This window comes from Ipomoea triloba, chromosome 6 (assembly GCF_003576645.1).
Source record: "Ipomoea triloba cultivar NCNSP0323 chromosome 6, ASM357664v1".
NCBI classification, from domain to species: Eukaryota; Viridiplantae; Streptophyta; class Magnoliopsida; order Solanales; family Convolvulaceae; genus Ipomoea; species Ipomoea triloba.
The window spans coordinates 17,794,171-17,814,994 of record NC_044921.1 but is presented as its reverse complement, the minus strand read 5'-3'; the positions used below and the strand labels follow the sequence as shown (position 1 = coordinate 17,814,994).

Genomic DNA, 20,824 nt, shown 5'->3' with positions numbered 1-20,824 from the left:
GTCTCCACCTATCCTGCTTATAAAATATAAATACAGCCCTAGGTACACACAAATCACAACACGATAGTATAGTGTATACTCTCCGATCCCAATACATTCATAGTATTGTTTAAAATAAAATTATATATAAACATGACGTCCATTAACACAATCACTAAGCTTTCCAGTCTCGTTATGCTGTTGTTGCTGCTCCTGCTTCTACTCCCTTCTTTTGGTAATTCATTTATATAAATCTTCAATATATAATAAATATGACATTTCTTATTGTAGTGTTTTATGATGTCGGGCGTGTTTTAGTAAATAAAGAAGATAATTTTTTTTTTAATTCTTTAATTGTTCATTATTAGTCATTATAGTCTTTTTTATTTTTATATTGTTGCATACCTCTTTAAAATGCAATGCAGTTTACCAAATGCATTATACTCTCGCATAGTCACATATTACTGAATATATTTTATACTATTGATCGATATATTTTGTTTCAAAGTTTAAAATATTTAAAAAATGTCATTACATTCCATTTTGAAATTTAAAGTATCTACTAAAATATTATTATCCAGTCTAAATTGTTCATAGATCAATTCAAATAAAATAAAGTTACTATGCATTTTAAAATTTAAAGTATTTATTAAAATATTATTATCTAGATCGGTTCAAATAAATAAAAAAAAGTTAAGTTAAGATTCAAACTAGTAGTAACTTTATTTTATTTAATTTACAGATGAGAAAATGACGACGATGAGGGTGGAGGGCGGAGGATCGAGGCTGTGCGAGACAAAGAGCAACAGATTCAAAGGGCTATGCTGGAGCGACACCAATTGCGGCAGCGTCTGTAGAAGCGAAGGCTTCGCCGGCGGAAATTGTCGCGGTTTCCGTCGCCGTTGTTTCTGCTCTCGCTCTTGCCAACATGCCTGATCGATCACCGCCATATATTTAAATTATATTATTATACTATACAATAACGTTTTTTTTCTTTTTTTTTTTTAAATAATAAACTAAGGAGGCCATTCCTTTTATTTACCTTAGCTTTGATCTACCACTTAATACCAATTGATTTCTGTACGAGGGAAATGATATAAATAAATGACAAACGTTATAGAATCTATATTATATTATATTTATATGTTTTATGACATTAATGTTGCAGCTAGTCGGATGTCCGAGCTGCGCTAGGCAGCTAAGTAATCTAATTAAGTAATCTGAATATATCGTTTTTATATTTTTCACATTAATAATCCGAGTATATCGTTTTTATTTTATTTTTTTTTTTTCATTTTGAGTTGTTAAATTATAATAATTCTCAAATTAATAAACTACATATATTTTTGAGTTGTTAAATTATAATAATTCTCAAATTAATTAACTACATATATTAGATGATTAGTTGATTAGTTGGATATAGCATTAGAGATTTTTTTTTTCACTCAAGATTAAAAGTTGTTAAATTATAATAATTCCTAAACTAATTAACTACGTATATTAGATGATTAGTTGAATATAGCGCTAGTAAAATATAAAAGAAGAGTAGCTGAACATGAAACAATCATCCGGTCAAATTAGTTGAATATAGAATACGAGTAGCCGAACATTTAAAAAATCATTCGGTTGAATTGGGCGTTCGACTTAACCAAGTTAAGCTACCCAACTCGGTAAAGTCAATGTAAGTTAAGCTACCCAACTCGGTAAAGTCAATGTTTAGTTGGCAGCTAGTTAGTCTTTTAGTCGATTAAAAGCTATTTAGGGTTAAAATTGTTTCAGTTTAGGGACGTCTAACACCTAATCTAGGCAAATTATTATAAATAATTTATTTGTTTATTTGTAAAAATTGATAATTTTACTCAAAATTTATTTGTATTGATTAATTATATATTATAATTGATTAATACGTAAATGATATTTTATACTAAAATATATTGGTTTAGTATATATAGTATCTAACAATTGACAAATTAAATAGGTAAATGATACTTTATACAAATATATTTTGGTTTAGTATAATATCTAATAATTTGATAAGTTATTTTGATACTATTCAAGGTGAATATAATTAATTAGGTGATTTGATTTAACAATTAATATTTAATTGACATTCTAACAGAATATTTAACAGTGTAATGGTAATTTGTCTTGAAAAAAGTAAAATACAAAATTTTAAAGAGCAAATACCAATTTTGGTCCCACTATTATTAGTAAAATGACAATTTTGGTCCCACGACTATTGTTTAGTACCAATTTTGGTCACACGATTACTGTTTTAGTGCCAAAATTCATCGTGCCGGTCACCATCCGATTAAAACGTGTCGAAATCTAAAATATTTGAAGGTATTTTTGTCATTTTTAACTCAATATCCCAATTTGAGCATGAATAAAGAGATTTAAGCCCTAAGATCGATCACAGTTCACAATTCTCCTCCTCAAATTAAGGTAAAATGAGGAGAAAAACTGTGAATTTTGATCGATTTTAGGATTTAAGTTCATTTATTCATACTCAAATTAAGATATTAAGTTGAAAATGATGAAAATACGCTTAACAATTTTAGATTTTTGCACGTTTTAAACGGATTGGTGATCGATGCGATAAATTTTTGCACTAAAATAATAGTCGTGGATGAAAATTAGTACTAAAACAATAGTCGTGGTACCAAAATTGGTAGAAATGAAACATGTGGACCAAAATTGTCATTTTGCTAATAATCGTAGGATCAAAATTGGTATTTGCTCAAATTTTAAATATAATGTGTACTTTAATAAGCATAAAAAAAAGAACATAATTTAAAGATAATACCATGCAAACTCTTATAAGTTAGTTCTATTATTATTATTATTATTATTATTATTATTATTATTATTATTATTATTATTAGTAAATACCAGTGGAGGTCCTCCGACTTTGATGGCACCGTCACTTTTAGTCATCAACTTTTAAATTAACCACTTTTAGTCATCCGACTTTAATGGCACTGCCACTTTTAGTCCTCATACTTTTTGTTTCTAGCCACTTATGGTCCTTCCTTTACAATTGAATATCTAATGTTATTTTTGCAAGGGCAATTCAGTCATTTGGTCCAAAATTTAGTGTTAACAAAAGAGAGTGGAAAATAGGGTTTCTTCAATTATTCTGATGAGGAAACATAATACTTAATACATTAATTATGAAATGACTGAATTGCCTTTGAGAAAATGACATTAGATGTCCAATTGTAAAGGAAGGACCATAGATGGCTAGAAACAAAAAGTAAGAGGACTAAAAGTGGTTGATTTAAAAGTTGAGGACTAAAAGTGGCGGTGCCATCAAAGTCGGAGGACTAAAAGTGGTTGATTTAAAAATTGAGGACTAAAAGTGACGGTGCCATCAAAATCGGGGACCTCCACTGGTATTTACTCTTATTTATTATTATTATGGTGATTAACAAAAAAGAATATTGCAAAATTGCAGAGAATTTGAGTGCTTATCCATTTTGTTTATACGTCACGTAGCAAAGATTGTAGAAATTTCACACTACTTTCCTTTGAGATTATGTAAATTTAAAACCCTAAACTTAATCATTAAGAATGTAACGTACGTACTTGTACTACTGCATGATCTACAAGCTAGAGTGCATGCCACACCTGACCTACCTATCCACGTGGCCTTCAACTCTTGCTACGTGTCATACATATTTCCGCATTTCCCACTTATAAATACACTGAAAGCCCTGCCCACAAAACACAATTAACTTCAAATTAATTTATAAATTTATATAATATAAGCATGGCCTCCATTAAGCTATCCACTGTCATTCCGCTATTGCTTCTGCTTTGCTCCCTTCTTTTGGTAATTACTCCCTAATATATACATTACTTTCACTCTCTTATTTTATTTATAACTTTCTTTTACTCCTTACTTTTTCATTATATATAATACAGCTAACAAATCTCAATTTTAGCTTTCCAAGGTTTGAGTTGATCAATTATATTAGCATTGACTCAAACGAGGTTAATCTGAATTTTAGCTTTCAATGTTTGAGTTGATCAATTATATTAGCAGTAACTTAAACGAGGTTAATCTTTTTGTAGTCGTTTATCGAGTGTATCAAAAGACAGGATTTATATAATACACGTTTTCAAATAATGATTGTGGGTCCCAGTGATCACTAAAAAAAGTTAATTGAATTGCAGATGAGAAGATGAGGGTAGAGGGTCGGCTGTGCGAGTCTCAGAGTCACAAATTCAAAGGGGAATGTTGGAGCGACACCAACTGCGCCAGCGTGTGCTTAAGCGAAGGCTTCACCGGCGGCCATTGCCGCGGTTTCCGCCTCCGTTGTTTCTGTACTCGCGAATGTGCTCATGATTGATACATCACCTGCGGGCATGCTACTCTCTATCTATCTAATTAAATTACTTTAATATAATTGTCCAGCGGATTCTACTAATTAATAAATACATTTAAATGATTATTACTGTTTGGGTGATAAGCTCATTTTCGCTAATTTTCAGGTATATATAATTGTGTTTCAAACAAGTTTATCTATTTTGTTCCAACTTAAAACTAACGCCCACACGAGGATAAATCACGAAAATTAAAAATTTGAAAGTAAGGGTTCCTTTGGTTCCCATAAGGAAATTGGAATTAAAATAAGAATTAAATACTTGATAATGGTAATTTGTTTAGGTGAAAATATTTTGCATGTTTGGTGGCAAGATCGAATTGGAATAATTGGCAGGCCGATATTTAGTTATATATGATTCTATAATAGGATAAAAATTTTAAAAATATAAAAATAAATGCAATTGATCTTAGTAGCGTAAAAAGATCAAATCAACACGAAAATCTAAAAGCACTCATCTTAAACCAGATCATCTAAATTTAAAAATCAGACTACTAATAAGATGGAATATAATGATACCAGTTTTTATTTAAGGAATAAAGTTTTTAGGTATTCATTCCATGAGAAAGTTTAGAGGGAGGGTTAAATAAACTTTCTATGAATTTAAAAATTAAAAATTTATTTATTTTATTATAGATTTTAACGTAAAATTTGAATTTATTACCGAAATGATCCCTCGACTATTGTGAAATTACCGATTTGATCATCGATAATTTTTCTTGTCAAATTAAGTCCTCAACTTTGAAAACTTTAATCATTTTGATCTTCCGTTTATTTTATCATTTGACATCTGTTAAATCGAGACCAAATTGATAATTTCACTATAGTCATTAAATCATTTCAGTCAAAAATTAATTATTGAAATGGTCTCTTGATTATAGCAAAATTACCAATTTGATCCTAATTTAATAGATGTTTAACACTGAAATAAATGGAGGACCAAATTAGTTAAAATTTTCAAAGTGGAAGACTTAATTGGGCAAGAAAAGTATCGATGATCAAATTGGTAATTTCAATTCGAAATAGTTGAAGGACCATTTCGATAATAAACTTGTAAAATTTTAAAGTGCACCGCATAAGACTTTTGTAAGTTGCCTTAAATAATTAGTACCGTTTTGATAGAAAGTGTTTACATGTGTGATTAAAGCTCAAAGAAAAGCATACATGTATGAAAATAACAAGTAGAAAGATATAGTGATTAATGCACAATTTTTATAGTGGTTCGAGAAATCTCCAACTCCACTATTATATTCTTTTTAACATAAGAGATATTTCACTAGCTGGTATTTATTTTCCAAATAATACAAGTGAACAATTTCATCAAGATAGTCAATAACAATTTTCTTTATAAAGTTGTTCATTGCTTCACCTCCTTCTTTAAGGGTCTACAAGAACACATCCAAGTTGTCTTGAATAAAATGAGAAAAAGATCTCTGAAAAATTGTTACTCAAGTAGACTAATCTATTGGACAGAATTTGGAAGATTCTAAAGTATTTAAGCTTAAATGGCTGAGAGCTTTTGAAGAAGATGATCTCTGTGTAAACTCGTATATATACTTGTTATTCGTAAGTTCTTCATGCTTCATGATCTGCTCTATCTATAGAGTCGGAAGGCCTTGAAATTTGAACGTTTGAATTATTTTCATTGGTGCATTCTGAAATGGTAGGTGTTCGAAAACCTGCCATTTCCTCCCGCTATGCGCTATTGACCATGAGCAATGCCTTTTTTACCTTTTATAACACGACATTAACCACATTGTTGCAGAAGAAAAAAAAATACATGTTTACTCATTGTCAGATGTCCTTGGAGAGTTTGTCTAACAACTCTTATCACTAGAGAAAAAATAACATTCCTCGTATGCTCCATACTTCTCTGCTATTTCGCGCTGAAGGTGTGCTGGTCTAGACTTAGAACTTAGAATTAATTAAAATTATTTTAATTTAAAAATTTCGAACTGAAATTCAAAACAAATAAAAAAATTAAAATTTAAAATATGCATAATATGAATATATTAAATAAATTAAATAAAAGACTTCAATTTTATCTAATTAAAATAAATTCAACATATCTATTCAATGAGTTTTTTTATATTTATTTATTTATTTTATATAAGTTCTGTTACATTTTTTTTTTAAATCTCCATGATTCTTTATGTTGTATATGGTAGTTGGCGAGTTTTGTTAACATTAAATTAACATGTTATTATTGTGTGTGTGCCCACCTCCCTCTGTCTGCGTCCTCTCCCACTTATAAATACACTGAGAGCCCTGCCCACAAAATACAACTCCAGAATTAACTTAAATTATATAATTTATAAATATAAACATATATGGAGTCCAGTAAGCTATCCAATGCCATTCTCCTGTTGCTGCTTCTGCTCCCTTCTTTTGGTAATTAATATATATATATATATATATATATATATATATATATATATATATATATATGTATTAATTACTTTCACGTACTGTCTTATTTTATTTAATTTCTCTGATGTTTTTAATTATTATTATTATTATAATATATAGTTTAGTTGTGAAGTAATAATTAAGGAGCAAAATGAAGAAAGTATAGTATGTATGATGTGCAGACGAGAAAATGGCGATGAGAGTAGAGGGCAGGCTGTGCGAGTCTCCGAGTGAGAGATTCAAAGGGCTATGCTTCATCGACACCAACTGCGCTAACGTCTGCATAAGCGAAGGCTTCACCGGCGGCCATTGTCGCGGTTTCCGCCGCCGTTGTTTCTGCACTAAACTCTGTATCTAGCTACCTACCTAGTACTCTCAACTAAATTATATATATTTTCTCAAAATTATATATATTTTCTCAAATATAATTTTCCTGCGGATATATATATATATATATATATATATATATATATATATATATATATATATATATATATATATATATATATGTGTGATGCTTCTACTAATTAATTAAATAAATTAAAATCATTGCTTGTTTCTGCAATCCTCTCACAAAAGCAAAATCTCTCACCGCAAGCTCCCATGCCTGATACCCTCAACCTGACATGATTTGTGAAGGTGTTAATAGTAATTAACATTTAACCCAGTGACTCTCTGACAAATTTTGTTAAACGCAAGGTTACAAATGTAATATCTATTCATACATGCTTTCTTAATAAGCACAAAGATAATGCCTCCACATTGAGTTCAAAATTGAGACCTCTCATTTGATAGAGTCCTACTCGAGCACTAAAATCTTTGACAAATTTCAATTATCTTTTATAGTTTATTAAAATGGTAAATTTTGATTATCAAATTTGGACAATATCAAGAAATATTTATATTATATTATATTACTCCGTATATAATAATAATAATAATAATAATAATAATAATGTAAATCATTTTTATAACTTTAATACTTATATTTTAATAAATAACTAACTAATCCTTAATAATTAACATGTAAATGAAATCAAATTAATTTACTATATTACTCTAATATAATGTCTTATATATTATTATCATTAAATAATATAAGAAAAAATATGATGGGTGCATATACATAGTAACTAACATTAATGAAAAAAGATAACATAAGTTATAATGGTAAGAGTGTTTTTTGTTCAAAAAATTATATAGTATAACTTTTATAATATAATTTATAAAAAAAGTAACAAAATGAACATAAATAAAATGTACCAATGTTGTTGTTGTGTTAAAAGGATAATATAAGCTCATGTTTGTTTTGAGGTATAATATTATTTGTGTGAGGCATAATATTATTTGTGTTTCACACAAGTTTATCTATTTTAATTTGTTTTAAGTTAAAACACATACAAACTAATAACTTTGTGGTTTAGTGACACGAAGTGACTCTTTCATATGGGAGGTCATAGCTCATCGATTTCAGTATACGAAAGGTAAAAAGTTAATGGCTTTTAAGTATAAAAAATGAATATTATTTTGTAGAATATTTATGGGTCTTTGTAAGGGAATTCTACTGCTAGAGCTTAAATGAAATGGGAGAAGAAAAACTTAAATGAAATTCGTAGGTGGCATTTGATACAGAGCTTTTGGTCAATAACGGAAGTTGAAAAAGAATGAATGAGTTATTTATTTATTTATTTATTTTTTATTGTCAATGACGTCATATTGAAACTTTAACGTAATCTTAATAATGAATTGTATGAATCTTTAACATTATCTTAGAAACAGGTTATATATGAACATTTATATGTTAGTTTGAATTGTGGTCTAATCAATAACGTCATATTAAAACTTTAACGTCATTTTTAAAATCAAATTGTATGAATCTTTAATGCTACTACTCCTACTAGTATATCTTAAAAATGGACTATATATGACTCTTTCTTTTTATTTGAATAATGGTCTAGTCATCTAGTTAATTGAGTCATACGCTTGTGTGAGACCATCTCTCACATACTCATCTTTATCTGTGATGGGTCGTGTCAATATGAAAGGTTTATTCATGATTTAGTATTGTATTTGCTAATATAAGTATTATATTTTATCTTAACCTGATCTGTTTAACGGCCTATAAAGATTCGTGAGACAGTCTCACACAAGTTTTTGTGTAGTTAATTACTCCGTATGCTATAGTGATTTAGTGTTAAAAGGTTTGTGAGGCTTTAATTCACTCTATGCGTAGTGTTTTCATTGGTCATATTAAGTGATATAGTGAACCTTGTAATTCATATTCATGAACCTTTATATCTTAGTTTGAGCTGTGGATGGTCTAATAGTATAGATTACTCTTATATTGATTTAGTAAATCTGAATATCTGTCCTGAGAATATGAATTCTTTTGCTTCCCTCCAGATTTGTTGCTACTTAACTCATTTATAGGCAAAAAAAAAAAAAAAAAAAACATGAATGCTCTAGCTCAAATGGTAGACCACATGACCTAAAGTTATCGCTCCGACGATAGGGTGGAGAGTTCGGGCCTTGGGTTCTCTAGATTGGAGATTGGGCTCCCCAAGTTGGCGAAAGTATGGATATAGATCCCTTGTGTGCAAAGTTAACACATGGAGTGATGGACTCATGACTATGAGGCTAAATTAGTCTGGTATAAACTGAAAAACCTAATGTATCAAAAAAAAAAATAGTCAGGGATTTTATTAAGTAAAATTAATAGTCGATGACCAACTCGGTGAAATCCACATAGTCAAGGGATCAAATCGAATATTAACTCGATTAATTATTTTAAATTTTGTTTAGTTGATGGAGAGGTGTTTTATACGAAAGTCAATATTAGATCAACCAAATTGTATTAGGCAATGCTTGATGCAATATCTTGTATTGAACTCAATTTAGAAAGTCTATTAAGTTGATACCTTATATGAAAAGTTTGGCTAACTAATTAAGCGTTTTAGGCTTTCGTGGATAAAACTTTTACGGAGTATATATTATTATTCCATGAATAGAGAAACTTGTTAGGTTAAGCATAGTGTATTACTAAACCAACAAACCTAGGACAATACATTTTTTCCTAGCTAATTCAATTGATTTTCACTCGTCTCCCTATTAGGATTACAAGTTATGAACAAACCTACTTTGAGACGATTTAAAACACATCTATAAATACAAATCAAATGTTAAGTGTAAATTTTGGAATTGTGTAGTTTGGCATTAAGTTTTCAACTAGCAATAATGGGGAAAACTCGAATGCTTTTTTATGCTTGTTTTACACTTTTAATTTCTCGACAATTTGTTGATGCAACAATACAATTCAATCCCGTGTTCTTTCCATGGAAGATAAACAAAATATATCAATTTGGTGACTCAATCTCAGACACCGGAAATTTGATTAGGGAGAGTCCCATAGGAGCTCTCTCTCCCTATGCTAGTCTTCCTTACGGTGAAACATTCTTCAAGAAGGCTACTGGTCGTTGTTCGGATGGGCTTCTTATGATTGACTTTTTTGGTATGAATTTTTATTTTAATTTTATTTTGATTTTATTTGTCTAGTAAATTTAAATTATAAAAATTTCATTATTGTTGTCTCATACTTTCAATAGTATGACATGCTTGTTTAAATTTCCCAAACTAGCCAAGATTAATTGGTATTTTTCATAATTTTTGTAATTGAGAATTTGAGATTAATTGTATTAACAATATTGCATTATCAACAACAAAGTAAATTTTAAGGGCACTCCTAGGCAAGTTGTTCAGGTTATTAATTTAGTAATGACAAGATTACAAGTTTGACTCTAGTGAGAGTGGCCTATTGCCCTTCTCGATTAGGAGTGTAAATGAACCGAGCCGCTCGGCTCAAAGTTGGCTCATTTCGCAATCGAGTCGAGCTCAAGCATAAATATTTTAAGCTCGTGACTCATCGAGCCGCTCGCGAGCCATATATATATATATGTGTGTGTGTGTAAATGAGCCGAACGACTCCGGATTCGCTCGGTCAAAGCTCAGCTCGAACTTGGTCAACTTCAAGCTTGAACCGATTCGTGTTGTAACCGAGTTGAGCTCGAGCTTCAATTTTCTTTGAGCTTGAACTCACTTATTATTTATCGAACTCGAACTCTAGCTCAGCTTGACTCATTTACAACATTATTCTCAATTTGAACTTGTCAACTATGAATGCGCGTTTTCTCTCTTACCCAAAAAAAATTTATCAATGCAAAATTTATAATTTATGTACGCAGCATTGTCATTTGGTCTTCCGCTCCTAAACCCGTACAAAAACACAAATGCAAACTTCAGTAATGGTGTCAATTTCGCCGTTGCCGGCTCCACGGCTCTCTCAGTCGAAGCATTGGCGGCCAAAAACATCCACGATCCGGTGACGGCAAGTTCTTTGGCCGTTCAACTTGGTTGGATGGATTCATACTTCAATTCCACTTGCAATGGCACCCAAAGTGGTAAATCACTTTTTTTATTAACAAAACTTAAAGAGTTAATGCCATATATTCTTCTTCTTTTTTCTTATTAGGTTGCGCAGAGACTCGTAAAGATTCTCTTTTCATGGTTGGAGAGGCCGGAGGTAATGATATTAATTACGCATTCCTTCAAGGGAAAAACATGGAGGAATTGAGAAGTATGGTTCCAGAAATTGTCCAACTCATCATGGTTGCCGTAAAGGTTAGTTAGAGCTAATATTAGTTGGGGTCCGGTCCTCTTATATTGACACACACAGTCACGTTTAGTCTTAAAATTTTAATTTAATCACTTTTGATCCTTCAATTAAGGGTGTTAATGCGGGTTGGTTTGCTCCACCCCGGACATTTTTCCGCGAGCTTTTGTAGGCTCTGCAAAGACGTGCAAGCTATAATTATGCAACTCTAACCCGCCTCATGCGGGCTTGTGGGCCCACGAATTAGCCCGTGAGCCTAACATCAAGAATAAAAAGAATATTATATTATTATTCTATATTCAAATAATTTAACCTAAATAATATTAAGTTTTCGTGTTAAAAATTTAAAAATTTACATTTTTTATGATTTTAATATTTAGTATATATATATATATATATATATATATATATATATTTTTTTTTTTTAATTTATGAAAAAGGCCGCAAGCTAGCCGGCCAACTCGCGAGGCCACTTTTTCGCATGTCAAAAATTGTAGACCCTAACCCATCCCACCGCGGGGCAGTTTAAGGTTGGCCCGCGGGCTTTTGCTCACCTTGACACTCCTACCTTCAACTTTCAAATTTAACCAATCATGGTCCTTTAGTTAGTTTAAAGGCAAAGTTAAGACCAGTTAAAAATTTGAAAGTTGAATGACCGGGGGTGATGTAATTTGAAAGTTGAAGGATTTTTTATGGTTAAATTGAAATTTTAAGACTAAATAGTGTCACTATACTTGAGGAAGCCGGCTGGTATTAACTCGATTAGTTATTTTGTCATTTCTTTTTCTACTAGCTAAAAATAAAACAATATTAATTAGCTAGTATCTTTTTTTTTTTTGAAATAAATTAGCTAGTATCTAATAATTGTAAATGTTTACATTTTGCAGAAAGTCATTAGCTATGGTGCTACTCGAATCATAGTTCCTGGAAATTTTCCAATTGGTTGTATTCCAATGTATCTCACAGGTTTTCAAACAAATGAATCATCGGCGGCCTATGATGAACACCACTGCTTGAGGGATTTGAACAATTTGTCTATATACCACAATGACTTATTGAAACAAGCCATTCAGGATTTGCAGAAACAACATGATCCTCATCATGTTACAATGATCTATGGTGATTACTATAACGCCTACCTTTCGCTCTTACAATATTCTGCAATATTTGGTACGTGCACGAAAAATCATTAATTAATTAATTAGGCCTCCAATCATATATCAATTTTGTAAGAGCATTATCTGATCTCATTCTTCTTTAATTTCTTTATTTGTTTTTGTAGGATTTGATGAAAGTTCAATTCAGAAGTCTTGTTGTGGAGTGGGAGGAAATTATGATTTTAACATCCATAAAATGTGTGGATTTCCTGGAGTTCCAGTGTGTTCAGATCCAAGTAAAATGATTAGTTGGGATGGTATCCATATGACTCAGAAGGCTTACAGAATTATGACAAATTGGCTTCTCCATGATATCTTGAGTAAAATTCAAGCCCGTAATGCTTAAGTTGTTGTGAAAGATAAAGATAAATGTCAAGATAATTTTATAACTGAGGTAATTCACTGTGGGCTCTAACCATACTGAAGGGAAAAAGAGTACGCGCTCAAATCCTTAGAGCTTCAATATGTTACATTGTTAAAATCTCAAGTAAAAAAAAAAACCCAATTAGAAAAATCAAGACAAAGCGGAAAAAAAAGTATAGTGCATTGCAAATATATATATATACTCCCTTTGATTTGTAGACCTATAGCCTACTTTCCAAGACTCATTCTCGCTGAGGTAGGCAATGATTTAGTAAAAAGGTTTGCATGGTTCTCGCTGGGTCTAATACGTTTAACATTAACTTGTCTAGTGTTTTGGAGTTCGTGTGTATGGAAGAACTTACGTGAAATGTACTTTGTTTTTCCACCCTTAAAGTAACCCCATTTCAAGGCAATAGTCTTAGAGTGGTTGAAAGATGTCGACACTAGTGTGTGCTTGAATTGGTAGAATACCATGATATGATAGTTTTGTTATAGGTGAATAAACAACTAGTATATATATATATATATATATATATATATATATATATATATATGAACATGCTTTGTGTGGATTAGACATAAATCAAGCATTTGTGTTTTTGGCGTATTGCAACCCTAAATTCACTATCCACCGGAGATAACGGAAAATATGTTTAATTAACTTCATTCCAATATCTTTGGGTAGGCTTGAAACTATATCGAGCCAACAAATTACTACAAATGATATATCAGGCCGATATTGTACATTGTACAAGCTATATTAAAACACCTATTGCATTTAAGTACGACACTTCATGTCCTAGTACTTTTTTATCCTTTTATGAGAAAAGGGTTAAATAGGCCCTTGAACTTTACACAAAAGTACAATTAAGTCATTGAACTTAAAAAAGATTCAATTAAACACTTGAACTTACCATTTTGGTGCATCTAAACCCAACCGCCGATCGCTAATACGATTGAAGAAGAAGGTCGGTCACCTTCTCTAGTGGAGAAGGCAACTAGACGGCCGCCTTCTCTAACTGGAAAAGGAGACAAGGATGGCACTGGAGAAGGCGATTGGAATGACACTTTCTCTAGTTGTCGGTCACCTTCTCCACTGGAGAAGGCGATTCGAATGACACCTTCTCTAGTTGTCAGTTGCCTTCTCCACTGGAGAAGGCGACCAGATGGCCGCTTTCTCCAACTGGAGAAGGCGACCAGACAGTTGCATTCTCCACTGAAAATGGAGACCAGCCGTCTTCTCTGATGTCGGTGATGGATTATTATTTTTTTTGAATTTTGGTAGTGATGGGTGGTATACAGTTGTAAATAGTGGTCAACAACGGTAGTTTACGGGTAACTTATTGGTTACTAGTAAATATGATTTATTTGACTCATTTTGATAAGTTTAAGTGTTTTATTGCATCTTTTTGAAGTTCATGAGCTTAATTTCACTTTCATGTATAGTTTAAGGGTGTATTTGACTCTTTTTCCTATTTTTCTCTAGAACAGAACTTATCAGTTTTTACCTCGTGGCATTTGACTATCATTGGGGTGCTCAATGGATGTGATTTATCCAAATTAAAACTCTTCAACATTCTTACAGTGTATGCAGTTTGATGGACAAGTATACTACTATTTTTATGTTCAAGTAATATGTAGAAATTACCATTCATATACGTACTATGTACGTAATGGATTATGTTAACCGTATAGCTGTAAATTTCCAACGAATTTGTGCATCTGTAGTCTCCTTTTTACACCAAATAGGCATGACTTCAACTTAAATCAAGATTGTTGGACGTGAACTTCATCCTAGATACAAAAGGAAATTAATCAAGTTTAGAGTGGTGCGTACTTATCATATTCCAGAAACAAGAGGTGTTGAAACAATCAACTCTATAGAGTGTGTAGTTCATGATGTAGAAGTGTTGTATTTGTGCTATCATGTGAATATATTTTTTTTAAAAAATTTAAAAGGTTTTGTTTATGCATATGCTTTTTTACTACATTTTTATTTACACTTCAATTTCAGGGAAATTTTCTACATATTCATATTCCTAAAATTTTTGTTCAACATTGGACGAAGAAATTTAAAGGAGGGGGAGTTTATCGGATTCAAATTTTTTGGTGGTTTATAATTTGTATAGAAACAGAACAACCACTCACAGCCAATCGATACGCTTAGGTAGAAGATGCCGACATGAAAAATAAAGATGAGGAGGAAGGTAGGAAGGGTGGTGACCTGATAAAGTTGGTCCGTCCAACCAGGCACCACGCCCAAACCAGTTATCCACAACGAATGGGAAAGTTCAAGAAAGGCCTCGTCTCGCCATACCGCGACACTTAACACCGCTTACTCGCCCGGTTAGCGTGATTTTAAGTCACGCTGAGAAAATGAAAATGGTGCATTTTCCCTAAGAGTGTATGGCAGTTCCTACGTGCGAGGACCAAACCAAGTACTGTCGGTTCCACCGACAGGTTGGACATGATACTGATGAGTGTCATACTTTAAAAGGACAAGTATAGGAACTGGTGCAGAGCGGATACTTTACTCAATTCGTTAAGTATCCGGGGTAGTACCATCATCAACAAGGTCTACCCGACAATGTGTGGCGAAAAGAAGAAGATCCTAAGCCTTCAACTTCCAACACAAGAGGAGGTGCGACTAGGGCGAGGAAGGAAGAGACAGTGAGCTAGAGGAGAAGTCCGCATAACGCAAAAAACATGTTATTCGCTGATGGCCCGTCTTGATTATATTTTAAAAAAAAATCTATTCCCTTAGGGCCGGCACGAGATCCGATCTCGCTAGCTACCTGACGGGAGAGCTGACCTTTGACCGAGTCTACGGCTGGTCGAAGTGAGCTAGCGCACAGAGCGCCCAAAAAAAAATAAAAAAAACAAAAAAAAAAAATTGGTCGAGGCCTGACCTCGCCTCGCCTCGGCTACGATCGGGCGAGGCACGAGGTCGGCCTCGGCCACAATTATCTTACCATTCAAAAAATAATAATAATTGTACACACGTCATTACTCCCCAACCACCTCAATCACTCTCGTTGGCTAGAGAGTGGGGGGGGGGGGGACTGGTGACAGGATAATTGGGTATCATCACCCGACCCGAATCATCAACACTGACTCGAAGGAAACAAACGGTCACTCGTTACACAAAGACGACACATTGATGGGATGATAATTACTCCAACGGCTCTCCATTATCACGACCCGACACTCAATGAATGCTCACAGTAAAATTACTAGCACTCAATGCAGCTCACCATTACTAGCGCTCCGTTACACTCACTAGAGGAAGAGCCGTTGCAGCCATAGTATAAGTATCAGACTTGTGGTACAGGATGGGGACTTTGTTAATAATACTCAACACTACTATACTGTACTCAAGATCATTCACCCTCACAAAATACCATTGTACACAAACACTACTGTCCTCAAACACTCTTGTACTAGTATTATTATTACTTACCCATTGTATTGTACTGACACTGAAATCACTCATTATACAGAAATATCATACTTCACTTATACACAAATTATATTCCGGTAACATATTTACCGTCAATAGATATTAGTTAATTTTCATATAACATTTTCTTACCAATTATCTATACTATTAAAGTTGAAAAGGAGGATTTTACTTCTATTAATAGAAAAGAAATAGATAGATTAATAATTAATAATAAGAGAATAAAACTAATATTCATAGAATAGAATAGAATTAATAGAATAGATAGATTAATTATTTTATTATTGTACACTAAATTTATTAAACATTAAATATTATACAATTATTAAATATTAAATATATTTCCTAAAAATTGATTTCCATTCTTTATCCTATTATATTTATTGATATTTTTAATAGACACCATTTTAGAATGAATATATTCTATATTTATTGTTCCATTTTATTATGAAAAAATAAAGTTATGTCATTTAATGTACTTATTATTACACTCTCTATCCAATTGTATTTGAACTTTTTTTTTTTGAAAAATGCATTTTACTTGTATTATTTACATAATATTACCATTTATCCCATACATAATATTACCATTTATGCTATTATGTGATTACCTAATTAATATGTCTTTTTTATACGATATTATAAAAACGTAAAAAAATATGCAGAATTTGCAAACAATAATATTACCAATTATATTATAGAATTGAATACCATACAAAATAATACCATTATGCTATTATATTATTACCTAATTAATATGTTTTTTCTACATGGTATTATGTTATTACGTTAATACGTATAAAAATAATATTACCAATTAATAAATATTAGTTAATTTCCATTTCACATTTTTCTTACCAAAGAAACTTTATTAATTATTTGACTAATTGAATATTTAATTAAGGGAAAATAGCACATTTTCCCCCTATGTTATGTGCTTATAACACTTTTTCCCCCTGTGTTATTAAAGTGGTAGTTTTTCCCATCAGTTACTTTAAAAGTGGTAGTTTTCTCCCGTGTAATGTTAAATTGACATTTTTGCCCTTAAAATAACTATTTCATTTATTTTTATTTTCCAACCAATTATATTACTAATATGTATGGAAGATCACAGTTCGATACGAACCTAATCGAACACTGTAGCAATTGGACTTAAATAGTATAGATGGTTACGGTTACGATTCAGAACCGAAAAAATAAAATAAAATAATTGTTGAATTTAGACTATTTTTAAATTAGAAATAAAATTATAAAAATAAATAAATAAATAAATAAATAAGTTTTGATTGGCGGTTCAAAATCAAAATTGGAATCGAACCGTACTGATTTATCAAAATAAGTGTTTGATCTTTTTTACTATATATGACTGTGGTTAAGTTATGGTTCACAGTTCAACAATTATTTAATTTTATTTTTCGGTTTTGAATCGTAATCAGAACCGTCCATACTATTTCGGTATGATTGCTACAGTGTTTGGTTAAGTTTGAACCGAATCGTGATCATCCATACATATAAGTAATAATTTGTTGGAGAAGAAAAATAAATGAAATAGTTATTTTTAAGGGTAACAATGTCAATTTAACATTTCAGGGGAAAAAACTGCCACTTTAATAACACATGGGAAAAAAGTGCTATAAACACATAACATAGTGGGAAAAAATGCCATTTTCCCTTTAATTAATTGACTACCAAAGTTTGGGCATAAAATGAAATATTAAAATTTTAGTATATAGTGTAGCCTAAACGTTCACGTTTTGAAGGCGTTCTATTTTGGCGCATTCTGCTGTTACTACTGTAACTGTTGAGGCGACGAGGGGGGAAGTCTCCATCGGCATTCGGCGGTGCTGTCATCGACGCTAAGTGATATTCGAGTTTGGCAGGCGCGAAAATGATGTCTGCAATTGCTCGCATGGCGACTCTTTATGGTAGTAGTCGCAACATTTTCCTTTGCCGCTCGGCCTCATCTCACATGCCACTCGCACTTGCTCGAGCGGTAAATTTCCCGTTCTGTCTTGTTTTCTAATATTCAATCAAAATGAATAATTAGATTGCTGGCCTGTTAATTCGGAAAAACTCATTGTTGCTCTTCAGATTGATCGTTTCACTCCTCCCATACTGTGTATTTTTTTTTTTTTTTTAAATCAGATTATTGAGATTATAGATTGAAACTTATGATTATGATTGAGGTTTGTGGAATACGGGCAAGTTATGTTGTACTTTAGGAGTACCAAATATGGTACCCGGTACATGTGTGATTCTCAATTTTCAATTTACTTGGATTTCGTGTTTATTTAGTTTCATTTTGGACTTCAAGTTTCTTTTCTAGAACTTATTTCCATGGTAAATTGAAGCGTATGTTTTGAATAAACTTGTGTTCTCATTTTGGGTTATCTTAGCTATTATTCAGTCCTTAGTGAAATGAACATGAATTTCAACTAAAACGAAAATACCCCTGGAGTCGTATTTCCATTTTCCAGGGAGGATAATATAACAATCTGTGAGGTGTGTATACTGTTTGAACAATGATTCATAAGTAAGTTGTAGTTAATTATTTGCAATCCATTATCATAATCTGTAATTGTAAGTTTTACCCAACATAGCATCAAATTCTTGAACAATTAGATAGTTTATTAAGTATTATTATTATTATTATTATTATTATTATTATTATTATTAAAATAAACTTGACCTCAATAAGGTTTGCAATGTAAATGGTTTTAATGTCTAGGTAAGTACTGAATCATCAAGTGTAGCTACTCGCCTAAATAGCTCTGGGTTGTTGAAAAGTCAGGCCCTCATCGGAGGGAAATGGGTTGATGCTCATGATGGAAGCACTATAGAGGTTTGTGTTCTTTCTTCCCCATAAACAAAGAAAACAAGATTCAAATAAGATTGGAACACTGTGATGAAACATTCCAGCATTTTGACCTCTGAATTGCTATCTTCTTTCAAGAACATGTTCATTGCTGTGGCAGGTGTACAACCCTGCAACAGGGGAGGTAATAACTGATGTCCCCTGCATGGGAAAGAAAGAGACCAATGATGCAATTGCTTCAGCCTCCAATGCATTTCATTGTAAGGTTTTCATAAATAGTTTTTTGTGATGCTTTCTTTTGTGTTTCTTTCTTAAAATATTGTTAAGACACTATGATTCAATCTGGCCTAGATTTGGTTTCATAACATATATAAATCTACATTTGTGCAATTGTGCCAAAATGCATAGAATGATTCTCGTTCTTGTATGTAATCTATGCTTTTCGTTGATAATTTCATGATCATTTATCATTGTCCCTAACTGAAATATATGTATATGCATATCTCTGTGTCTGTAGCTGTCCTAGCATCTACTGTTCTTTCCTAATATATTCAATATTTATTTTTAAAGCATGGAGCAAAGTTACTGCTGCTGAAAGGAGCAAATGCTTAAGGAAATGGTATGACATGTTTATTGGCTGTTTGGTGATGATTTTTTTAAAAATAATTTTAAATACAAAAATATATTGTCCTTTTATTTTTCTTTTATTTTTTCATTTTTCAAAATAAAAGTGAACTTAAGGATGCTTGCTTTCACTTATCCTCCCTAAATGGAAGCCAGGTGCATGGGTCTCCCTTGACTTGATCAAAGTGAGAACATTGTTGCTCAAAGCAACAAAGCAATGGGAGTGACCAGAACTCACTTTGATTGGCACAGCAAATAATGAGAGACTGATGGATTTGTTATGACTTATCGTTAAGCAATACAGTGAAAAGTGGTTGCATATTTTGAGACTAGGTTCTTTGACTTAGGTGCCATCAATAATTCTTGAGTAATGGTCACCAACAATCACCAGAAAGAAGTTAGGAAACCGAAGACTGGGAGGAAACCTGAACTTAAAATCAAGAGATCCCAAGTTCAAAGTGATTACAATAGCTAAAAGATAGCAATTGCTTATGGTGAAATTTATTACTAGATGGGCTTAATGCTAGGCAGAAGGTGTGCTTATAGGAATAGGCATAATCCTGACTAAACTCACATTATACAATTTGCATGAGCACTGGTGACATAACATCCAGTCAGATACAAACTTTCATTGGTCTTGGTAAGCCGAACTCCTAGCTTGAGATGTAATAGATCTGAGGCCAAACTGGAACTAGTCTTGCCTAATGCTGAGCTTGGGATGCTTAGGCCAGCGTCTCATTATGAGCTTACAAAGTGCCCTTGGGCCAACCTTGCCCAGGAAACACATTAGAATTTGCCCCACCAGATACCTGACATGACTTGATGGGATGCATCCATATCAGAGTGTTTGATACCTCACTATAATTAAAAGTACAGTGTGCCCATGTATTATGAATTTTTGCTGTTTTTATTTTTATTTTAAACTAAGTGAAGACAAACCCCCCCCCCCCCCCCCCCCCCCCC

General features: G+C 32.1%; 2 protein-coding genes across 2 annotated transcripts in view; both read left to right on the top strand.

The window, feature by feature from the left end:
* The first annotated feature begins 6,966 nt into the window (after window positions 1–6,966).
* LOC116023593 (GDSL esterase/lipase At5g03980-like) lies at window positions 6,967–12,948 on the top strand. The gene is made up of 7 exons (XM_031264596.1): window positions 6,967–7,126; window positions 9,496–9,541; window positions 10,091–10,284; window positions 11,015–11,230; window positions 11,302–11,450; window positions 12,330–12,612; window positions 12,725–12,948. The coding sequence occupies exons 1-7, from the start codon at window positions 6,967–6,969 to the stop codon at window positions 12,943–12,945; spliced, it is 1,269 nt and encodes a 422-aa protein (XP_031120456.1). The 3' UTR covers window positions 12,946–12,948.
* Window positions 12,949–18,161: 5,213 nt separating this feature from the next.
* LOC116022576 (succinate-semialdehyde dehydrogenase, mitochondrial) overlaps window positions 18,162–20,824 on the top strand; it is a 12,765-nt gene continuing 10,102 nt past the window's right edge. Inside the window, exons 1-4 of the mRNA XM_031263331.1 lie at window positions 18,162–18,415; window positions 19,151–19,264; window positions 19,398–19,497; window positions 19,808–19,856. Of these exons, the coding sequence (XP_031119191.1) occupies window positions 18,311–18,415; window positions 19,151–19,264; window positions 19,398–19,497; window positions 19,808–19,856 (368 nt within the window). The 5' untranslated portion in view covers window positions 18,162–18,310. The remainder of the gene's footprint in view (window positions 18,416–19,150; window positions 19,265–19,397; window positions 19,498–19,807; window positions 19,857–20,824) is intronic.